We start from the raw sequence: 11,524 nt of genomic DNA on the forward strand, positions 1-11,524 counted from the left end.
GTGCGGAACATACTATGACTAGATAATTGAGACTTGCAAATTGACCGCAAGATGCCCAAACAGATTCACTAAAACGTGGAAATACTGGCAACAGATTAATTAAATAAAAATCACTGTTCGGAGCTGCTTTCCTTGGTGTTTTTACAGTCTTTTTATCTGGTCCAATAGTTTGAATACATTTGTTATTAAAAAAAAAAAAAACGGTTTTGTTGGATTTTTTGCTCTGCGAAACTTTGGTGTCAAATGAAACCACCCACGTGCCAAATTCGGCCCGCATTGCTGCCAGCTGGGGGAACCCTGCTGTACAGATATACAATACACAGTACGGTCATACCACATGTTATACGCTACAGTCGATAGTATACCAGCTACCAGACAAAGGCCTGTTCAGTACATTATACTGGTTTGATGACTATAGTATTGCATTGGTTGAAAGCGCAAGTGTTAAATTCAAAGCTCCCTACCAGTCACATGTTAAGCCAATTTTGACACCTTCGCCGCTTCCATGATCCGTCCGGCCATTACGAGAACCACTATACCTGAGTCGTTGAGCATTAGGGACGTCAGACAATTCCTTTGCCCAACCTAGCTCAAATTCAACGAGGCTACATGTGACTTGAATACGTTTTTGTAGGTTGAAACATTTTTTATTAAATGGCACAAAGTTTATTGCTTTCTGGAGCGTATTGTTGACAATGCTAACATTTTCAGCCGAATCTCAGAGTTCTAAACCGCGGTGCAACTCGGTTGCTGTGCAACAGTAGCAGCTAAATAGAAAATACTTGTAGCGCTAGCCAGCCTAGGTACACCAGCTTGGATAAGAAGCAAAGGAAGTTAGCTAGCTAGCTAATACGGTAAACTCAGCAAAAAAGTAAATGTCCTCTCACTGTCCCAACGGTGTTTATTTTTCAGCAAACTCTGACCATGTGTAACATTTTTGTAAACATAACGAAGATTCAACCATCTGAGAACATAATCTGAACAAGGGTCCACAGACATGTGACTACAGAAATTGGAAATAATGGTGTCCTGAACCAAAAGTCAAAAGGCAAAATCAAATTAAGACAGACAGTATCTGGTGTGCGCCACTAGCTAGTTACTGCAGTGATCTGCCTTCCTCATGGACTGCCCAACAGATTCGACAGTTATTGCTGTGAAGAGGGTACCCCACTCTCTCCACCAAGGCACCTGCAAGTTTCCCAGATATTTTCTGGGGCGAATGCTCTAGCCCTCACCCTCCGATCCAAACAGGTCCCCATACGCTCAAATGGGATGAAGATCGGGCTCTTCGCTGGCCATGCCAGAACACTAACATTCCTGTTCTTGCAGGAAATCAAGCACAGAACAAGCAGTATGAGCTTGGTGGCATTGTCATGCTGGAGGGTCATGTCAGGCATGAGCCTGCAGGCAACGGGTACCACATGAGGGAGGAGGAGATCGTCTTCCTGTAACGCACAGTGCTTGAGATTGCCTGCAATGACAACAGCTCAGCCCGATGAATGCTGTGACCACCGCCCAGACCACGTCGGACCCTCCACCTACCAAATTGGATCCCGCTTACATAGTACAAGCATCGGTGTAACGCTCATTCCTTTTGACGATCAACGCGAATCCGGATCACCCCTGGCTGCAGACAAAACCGCGACTCGTCAATGAAGAGAGCACTTTTTGCCAGTTCTGTCTGGTCCAACCCCCCTGCCCGACGGTGGGTTTGTGCCCATAGGCGACGCGTCGTTGCCGGTGATGTCTGGTGAGGACCGGGCCTCCACTGTTATTTTCCACCATTAATTTGGCAAAATAAATTCATAAAAATCCTACAATGTGATTTTCTGGATTATTTTTTTTTCTTCTTTTTGTCTGTATAGTTGAAGTAGTACCTATTGATGAAAATTATAGGCCCTCTCTCATCTTTTAAGTGGGAGAACTTGCCACAATTGGTGGGTGACTAAATACTTTTTTGCCCATGTATATAAATGGCAGTATAAATATGAATAGATGGGCGTACTCACAGATCTGGAACAGAAATACTAACTGTCTATGATAGTGTGTGATGTACTGTGTGAATATGAATAAGCGTAAGTCGTTTGTCAGCTAGACGTGGGCCAGCTTGAAGAATTTCTTAGCTTCTCAAATGACAGAAAGTGGCACCTGAAAAGGAGAATTGTTTACAACCTGTGCTACTTCTCGCATGTATTTGTAACATAATTATGGCATGCATCTGACAGATGAGGGCAATGACGTCTTCTTCGAGAGTTTGAGAGCTGGTCTCTCCACCGTCTCCCCTCCGTAGTAGCACGACTCGCGCACCAGTACACGTCATGCTCCCTGTCCTGTCAGATTTGTAAATATTTATCTTAGAAGGGTTTTGTTACTTTTTGTTACAGGTGTTTCTCAGCAGTTTGCCATTTGTCACGGTGTTTGTATCAGGAGTTACTAAAATTGCTATTGACTAGCCACAGGGTCATACGGCTTTTTTGTTCACCAAGACCTCAGCTGTTCATCGAGACCTTGAATAGTGAATCAGGTTTGTAGAACTGGGCTTGAACAAGAAAGCCTGCATAACCCTATTCAAGCGCACAATTTTGGCATCCCCTGAATTGTATGTACAAAGTTTACTATGTCTGATGAAGTACGTTTGATTGTAAATAGTTTTATTTTGTAATAACTCACTATTGTTTCAGGTAGTGTAGTACTAGTCTTTCTTCAGAAAACTTGAAAGTACATTTCATGTAAATAGTTAATGGGTACATGTTGATTTTTGTGTATTTTCCAGGAGCTTTCTCCATATGTCTTGTTAAAGAGATCAGGGAAAACATTTCCAGTTTATGCCATATTGGCTTAAATGGGGTATTTTTTTCGCTTCTCTATAGAAATTCAGCTGTTAGTATTAAATACGATATTACTCAAACAAAAAAAATCTTTGTCATTTGTCAATTGCATTATTGTGTACTTTTACTTGTATTGCTGTGTTTTCTCCAGCACACATTGTCTTATGTGGGTGGTGGGTGAAAGAATACAATACATTACCTTGTATGCGGTACAAATCACATCATTGTGGAGCACCTCCTCAAGAGTATGAATTAGGCTGTTTGAGAAGGTTTGAATCGTAAGCAACCAGCCTACACATTGTTGAAGTACATATACCATCATAGCTACTGTAGTAGGTCAAAGCGGTGTGCTGGAAAACCTTGGTAGAGCATGGGTGAAGTATGCACTGTTGTGCTCATGTGAATTTCAGACCAATGCCTACATCTCACTTAAAACATCGTTTTTTTGTTTTAAATGTATACAATACACTGTGCAGTCTATATGTACAGTACTGTACATCACTAATATACAGCACACAATGCTATAGCAATAACATCAGACAATAATGGAAAAACATCATCGAAACTCAGATTGTATTCTGTATTTGCTAGTGTGTTTTGGCATTTAAAACTAGATTTAGATGGATGTGAGGGTGCATCCGGGGTGGTGTCACCGGAATCATCCGTTTTTCAGGGGAAAGCAGAGAAGAGGCGAAGCCTCAAAACGGATGCTTCGGTTTTCATCTGACCTCCCTCAGGCGTTTCTGTTACGCCTCCTACGTTAGGTTAAGATTGATGATCTGAAAATGAGAAAACAAGCTAACCAGAATGTCATTCCATTTGGTGGCTAATTGAATGTTGTTACCAGAAGACCTGTATTGCTTAATCATGTAGATTAGACATGTTTCAAATCGTGTCCTCAATGTATTTTCATTTAGCTCAATAATTATTATTGTACACACACAATAAGATGTACTAACTATTATATTATTCTTGACTGATTGCCTGTCGGCATTTCTGTAATTTGTAATTTTTCAGTATGATTGGTTGGGCACAACACATCTAACAATGTCAATTGATGTTAAGTGTAATGTAATCTAATGCTTAGGCGACTGCTAGCCATCAGACATCTTTCCCTGCCTACTTCTCTATCAAAATTTCATGCTGAACCACTTAAGTCCAGTGATTCTAGTATTTCCAATAGTGCATGGTGCACACTCTGAGCTACAGTCCTCACGGACCACAGTCCTGCTGTTAGGTTTCAGCCCTCTCTCCCTGACATGTAATCAACCAGTTAATGCTACTGACTGGCCAGAAGGCCACACACCTGGCTCACCAGATGGTAATGAATGTCTTATTAAAAGCCAAGGACAAACACCTGGTGACGCTGCCCCTGCTCCCTTGAGACCAGAGCTCTGCACTCTTGTGTAGAACATTAAATGGTTAATGTCAAATAACTTCAGTAGGGTCTTTAGCTCACAGTACGTACCAGCATGGGGTAGGCAGAGAGACCTGAGGTATGTACCATCCACCACCAGAGACAGAGAGAGGACAGAGAGAGCCAGAGAGAGGACAGAGAGAGGACAGAGAGAGGGACAGAGAGAGGATAGAGAGAGGATAGAGAGAGGAAGAGAGAGGATAGAGAGAGGACAGAGAGGGACAGAGAGAAGACAGAGCAGAGAGATAAGAGAGGATAAGAGAGAGGACAGAGAGAGGACAGAGAGAGGATAGAGAGAGACAGAGAGAGGATAGAGAGAGGACAGAGAGAGGATAGAGAGAGGACAGAAGAGAGACAGAGAGAGGTAGAGAAGACAGAGAAGGATAGAGAGAGGACAGACGGAGGATCGAGAGAGGACAGAGAGAGACAGAGAGAGGATAGAGAGAGAGGGGAGGGGTCAAAGCCTAGAAACAGATATAAAATAAAGGCTGAAAGAGAGAACCCCAGATAGAATCCATTTGGTTGAACATTCATAGACATAAAATGCATGAGATGTACAGTACAAGGGCACCTAGCCTGGAGGAGGAGACAGAAAGAGAGGAAGAGAGAGATTACATTAATTGAGGAGAGAAAGGCAAGCGAATGTAGCGCCCAGGACCCCACCTTACCTCTACCCAGAGACCTCCAATTCCTTGTTAACTGGTGGGAAATTAAGTGGGGGTATCGCCAGGTAGTAGGCTCTCAGCCAATCAAGCTAGTGATGTGTCTCACCCTAACCCTGACCTCCATTTCTCTAATAATCAACCTGTGTACTGCTAAACCATCAGCCAACCATCCACTGGAGAGCCGCCACACATGGACTGGCCCTGAGTGTGGTTTGTATTGGCTCACCAGGCTGTTGGCTGAATAAACTACCCTTAGTACTCCTGTGTTTGTTGGAGTATCTTTGGGGATATATCTGGTCCTGGATCAGGACCTAGTCCCTTTACTATATAACAGACACTAGCTGAGTGTGTTTGTGTTGCAGTAGATTCTGTGTGCAGCAGATTACATGTTGCAGCAGATTCTACGTTGCAGCAGATTCTATGTTGCAGCATATCCCGTTGTTGGCTCCTACCAGACCCTACAGGGCCTTTAACAGCCCGTATTTGGCCTGTAATAGGTTGAGATGTGTGAGCTGCCTGCAGTCAGTCCATCTGGGTTCACAGATACTGTCACTTCCTGTCATCCCCAGGGGAATTTCTTTGTTTTATAAACCCTCAGAATGCTGCATGGACTTATTAGGGGGCAGCAGGAGATGACTAGATAGCAACCAGAGGGAAGAACACTGCTAAACGCTGTGAGTGTGTTGTTTTGCATGTGTGTGCTTGTGTGCTTTTTTGCATGCATGTGTGTGTATGTCGCGTACATGCGTGTGTGTGAGCGTGTTGAGCGTGTGTGCCCAACTGCCAGAGAGAGACAGTATGACGGGTGAACTGAGTTATTCCCCAGGATTGTCTGGAATGTGTTGGAGCTTTCCCTGATCTCTCGCCTGGTCCACTCGCTCTTTAAATGATAAAACAGAGACATTACAGCAGCCAGACGTTAACCTCTAGAAGCCCCTGTATTTAAAGTATGACAACAGTAAGAGAGAGCAGAACATATTTATATCTGTCTGCCACCAGGGCTGAAATGCTAATCACTGAAAGGACAACAGGTCCACAACAGGTTACATTGCTGTCAGTCATTGTTCACACACACACACCACACAACACCACACACACACACACACACACACACACACACACCACACACACACACACACACACACACACACACACACACACACACACACACACACACACACACACACACACACACACACAACACACAGAGTTTCCTCCAGAGAAGAGTTGCTGATGGAGGTTGAGACTTTCTAGTTGAGTTCATTTTGGGCCTGATTGTCTGAGATAGAGAGAGATTTTGGAGGAAGCTGAAATGTCAGGTGCAGTGTGTTATGGGTAATGGGTTTTTCTCACTCCATTTCTGTGAAGAGTTCAAGACGAATGCATGAGTGTTAATTCTCACTCTCACTATCTCTCTATCTCTCTGTCTGTCGGTCTGTCTGTCTGTCCGTCCGTCCGTCTCTCTTCTATTTCCTTTACTGTCCCTTATCTAAATCATTAGATTTAACATTGTAAATGTCTGTAACATTAGTAAGAGTAGATCAAATCGAACAGGCCCTAAACATGACACACTATTATACCCTGGCCAGGTATTAAACCCAATTGATATGAGAGTTTATCAAAAATGTATTTGTTTTCGAATTCTTTGTGGGTCTGTGTCTGAAAATGTGTCTCTAATATGGTCATACATTTGGCAGGAGGTTAGGAAGTGCAGCTCAGTTTCCACCTCATTTTGTGGACAGTGTGCACATAGCCTGTCTTCTCTTGAGAGCCAGGGCTGCCTTCGGTGGCCTTAATTCATCTGACTGGTGTCACCTCTGTCACCGTCCCATGATCCTCCATGATCCATCATGATCCCATGTAACGCTTAGAGAGAAACATGACATGGTCAGGATTTGTTCCACCTCATAGGACCTACCTGCTGTTTTACAATGATAGAACGGGTACTATCTTCATTCAAACATTGATAGGACCCATCATATTTTCATTCAACAGTTGATTGTCAATACCATGCAGCCAAAACTCGTTTAATAAGATGGTTGTACCTGCATAGCATACACGTTCTGTACAGTTATCTTACCAATGAACTCTAGAAATATGAAAATGAGTTAGAAAAGTGTGGAATAGGGGTCTGAAGTGGCTTAAAAGCAATATTCTCTTGAGATCTTCTGAGATAAACGAAGCACATACTACTATTTATTTTCTTTCAATCGTGTTCGGTCCTGCTAGCTGCAGCAGTGGTATTTCCTCCAGACCTTTATTACAGAGTCTCTGTGTGTCAAATCCTACACAACCCATTTCCTGGATGACTGGAAGCTTTCCATCATCCAGAGTAGAAACCAGTGAAACAGACCGTGCCATTTTTCTACAGGCTGTGTGCCAGCAGGTTCACAAGTGTCTGGTGTTACAGAGTGGATCTGGTGTTGTTGTCTTTAGGCCTCTTGACCCAAACCACAACATCTACTGTACCTTGTCCCTCCTTGTGAAATAGCACGTATAGTAGCTTTCTTAGGGTTAACATTATTGTTTGGTAACAATGCCGTTACATCAGCCAAACTCCCAAGTGATGTGGCTCTTCCATAATCTACACAGATATAAGATTGTCCCGATGGCTGTCTCTTTTCCTGAATGATGTTCTCTCTCTCTGTTTCAGCCCACAAGCCCCAAGTTCGGGAAGGCTGATTCCTATGAGAAGCTTGAGAAACTGGGAGAAGGCTCATACGCTACAGTATACAAAGGGAAAAGCAAGTGAGTGCCTAAACAATATTAATATAAAGGTCCAATGCAGCTGTTTTTATCTCAATATCAAATACTTTCTGGGTAACAATTAAATACCTTAGTGTGATTGTCAGTTAAAATGTAAAAAAAAAAATGCTTCTTAGCAAAGCGCCATTTCTCAAGCAAGAATTTTGCTAGAACTGTCTGGGAGTGGTCTGAGTGGGAAAGGGAAAGGTTTGGAACTCTCTTTCTTATTGGTTTATTAACTCATTTACCGTCTGATGATGTCACTAGGCAGGCCAAAACTCCATCCCACCAAAATAGACTGACATTTCAGGGGGTCTTTTCAAACAGCTCTTACACTAAAAGGGCATTATAATAATTTTCACAATTTCACAGTATTATTCCAACCTTAAAGTGTGGAAATATATATATATATATAACACAGGAAAATCATGTTTTTGACTGCACTGCATTTTCCGCATTTCCTACATAACTGTATATGACCATTTGAAATGCACATAACTGCTTGTAATCATGAAGCAGTAAATTAAGGATAATAACAATTACTGTCCATATTCCATATTCATTGATTTTCATATTACACTAATAAAAAATCTGCACTTCCCAACCATGAAATACAATTTGTTTTATTAAATCACTTTGGAATGGAATTATTTAACGATTGTTTAAGGATTATTATTTTGTTATTTTCCTTTTTTCCTGTTCGTGCATAGCGGTAAAAAGGTTCTGATAATTAAAATGTAGCAAATGAAAATGTCATAGCCGTAAATGGATTGAAATGTATTGAGGTGTTTTCTCACTGTAATGAAGTTACTTTGTATGTGTTTTTCTTCACTACAATGGATTTGATTGGTGAGGTTCATTTTATTTAATCTTCTGGTCTTCTACTAAGTCTCACCTCAGTGCTCCTAAATTGCATTTCATTGACTTACAGAAATCTACCATTCTCTCCATTCACTYCCTGCCTCATTATTGAGTCCTTTTTTCATGGGATGAAGTGTAACGTGTTGGGGTGCCTTATCTTCTTGTTGCCAGGGTGAACGGCAAGCTGGTAGCCCTGAAAGTGATTCGTCTGCAGGAGGAGGAGGGGACACCGTTCACCGCCATCAGAGAAGGTTGGTCTCTGTCACACCTAGAAGGGTTACATTAGGATTAGGCTCCTGTAAAGTCTTAATACTGTAGAGTTCACTTTAATTGGACTTTAAGAGTTTGAAGATAAGGTTAAGTGTTGTTATTCTAGGTACTTGGGTTAAGTGGACTTCTGTTTGTGTAATGGTGACTGTTAGTTCAGAGGGTTGTTGTCACGTTTCTGACCTTTATTTCCTTTGTTTTGTCTTTATTTAGTATGGTCAGGGCGTGAGTTGGGGTGGGCAGTCTATGTGTGTTTTTCTATGTTGGGGTTTTGTGTTCGGCCTGGTATGATTCTCAATCAGAGGCAGCTGTCAATCGTTGTCCCTGATTGAGAATCATACTTAGGTAGCCTGGGTTTCACTTTTGGTTTGTGGGTGTTTGTTTCCGTGTCAGTGTTTGTCGCCACACGGTACTGTTTCGTTTGATCATCGTTTATTGTTTTTGTTCCTGTGTTCAGTTTTTGGATTTATATTAAAGACATGAACACTTACCACGCTGCGCTTTGGTCCGATCCTTCTACCACCACAGACGATCGTTACAGTTGTCAGAGAGAGGGGAGCTAACGTCTCTAACAAAAAATGTCTCATCTAGAAAAGCCAAATCTGAAGCCTTTACCAGCACAGCCCAATTGCCTCTGGTGTTAGTTAGATAAGGATCTGACTGAGTTTCAGCCTCATAAAAACCAAAAACCCATCCCATGGGCCATGTCTACCTTATTCGTCTGCATAGAGTTCTGTCATGGCACTGGGCTAAATCACTTCAGAGGGATGTTCTTGGTGCTGGGGTGCTTTCTCCTGGTCCCTGGCCGTGTGTCACAGCAGGTCAAGTTGTGTGAAGGCCGGCTAGCAGTCTTTGGTGTTCTGGCTAACTGGAGCTGAGTGGCTAGAAGGTTTGGAGGTTCCTGAATGTGAGGGTGGGTGTGAGAAATATGTGGCAGACTCACCTCCATAGGCAGATCCGGGCCTGGCTGGGCTGGAGCCTTGCTTCATTTAGATGAGAAAAGGATTCTGGCTGTTTGATCTGTGGGATCCTGGGCTGATGAACTGAGCTGAGAGCCATGCACCAGCCCCTCTTCACGTTACGCGGTAAGAGACTGGCTAGGGAACGCGGGAAACAAGCAGAAAGGCTACGACACCACAGAAAAATATGAAGAGAGCCCGGAAGAGCCGCTAACCGTGGCCTGATGCGCGGGCTCGCAGCCGCTTAATTAGCTTTGACCCTGCGATACTTGTATCCGGCCTGCATCGGTATTATATTAGGCTATATTATTATAGTCAGGCTTACATTCTATTCTATTAGGCTGTATTCTATTCTATCTATATTAGGGATTCTATTTCTATTATATTAGGCTTATATTCTATTCTATTTAATATTAGGCTATATATCGATTATATTCTGATTATATTTTAGGCTATTTATTATTCTATTATATATAGCTATATATTCTATTATATTAGGCTGTATTTTCTATTCTATGTATATTAGGCTATATTCTATTATATTAGGCTATATTCTATTATATCTATTATATTAGGCTTATATTATTTAATTGGCTATTATTCTATTTATTATTAGGCTTTATTCTATTCTATTATATTGGCTATATTCTATTCTATTATATAGGCATATTTTATTATATTAGGCTATATTCTATTTCTATATATATTAGAGCTATATTCTATATATTAGGCTATATCTATTATATTAGGCTACATTCTATTCTATTAGGCTGTATTTCTTATTCTATTATATTAGCTATATTGGCTATATTATATTAGGCTATAATTCTATTCTATTATATATAGTCGATTATTATATTAGGCATATATGCTATTATATTTAGGCTATATTCTATTCTATTATATTAGGCTATATTCTTTTCTATTAGGCTATATTCTATTCTATTAGGCTGTATTCTATTCTTTATATTGGGCTATATCTATTATATTTCTATTAGGCTATATTTTATTGGCTTATTATATTAGGCTATTATTCTATTCTATTAGGCTATATTCTATTCTTCTATTAGCTGTATTCTATTCATTATATTTAGGCTTATTTCTATTATTTTATATGCTATATTCTATTTATTATATTAGGCTATATTTTATTCTATTATATTCTTTATGCTATTAGGCTATATTCTATTCTATTCTATTAGCTATATTCTATTCTATTATATTAGGCTATATTCTATTCTATTTATATTAGGCTGTATTATATTATATTAGGCTATATTCTATTATATTTATATTAGGCTATATTCTATTATATAGCTATATTCTATCTATATATTAGGCTATATTCTATTCTATTTATTAGGCTATATTCTATTCTATTATATTAGGCTATATTCTATTTCTATTATATTAGGCGTATATTCTATATATATTAGCTATTCTATTATATTAGGCTATATTCTATTCTATTATATTAGGCTATATTCTATTCTATTTTATATTAGGCTATATTCTATTCATATTATATTAGGCTATATTCTATCTATTATATTAGGCTATATTGCTATATTCTATTATATTAGGCTACTATTCTATTATATTAGGCTATATTCTATTATATTATATTAGGCTATATTCTAATTATTGGCTTATCATATTATATTAGGCTATTATATTTATTAGGCTTATTCTATTTTAATATTAGGCTATATTCATTTCTCTATTATATTAGGCTATATTGGCTTATTCTATTATATTAGGCTATTTCTATTCTATTATGAT

At 40.0% G+C, this 11,524-nt stretch overlaps 1 protein-coding gene across 1 annotated transcript in view; it reads left to right on the forward strand.

Moving 5' to 3' along the window:
* Positions 1-11,524, forward strand: part of LOC112081094 (cyclin-dependent kinase 14-like) — a 66,514-nt gene that overhangs the window by 36,189 nt on the left and 18,801 nt on the right. Inside the window, exons 3-4 of the mRNA XM_070443797.1 lie at positions 7,564-7,658; positions 8,688-8,767. Coding sequence (XP_070299898.1) covers positions 7,564-7,658; positions 8,688-8,767 — 175 coding nt within the window. The remainder of the gene's footprint in view (positions 1-7,563; positions 7,659-8,687; positions 8,768-11,524) is intronic.

This window comes from Salvelinus sp. IW2-2015, linkage group LG6.1, assembly GCF_002910315.2.
Source record: "Salvelinus sp. IW2-2015 linkage group LG6.1, ASM291031v2, whole genome shotgun sequence".
Classification (NCBI taxonomy): Eukaryota; Metazoa; Chordata; class Actinopteri; order Salmoniformes; family Salmonidae; genus Salvelinus; species Salvelinus sp. IW2-2015.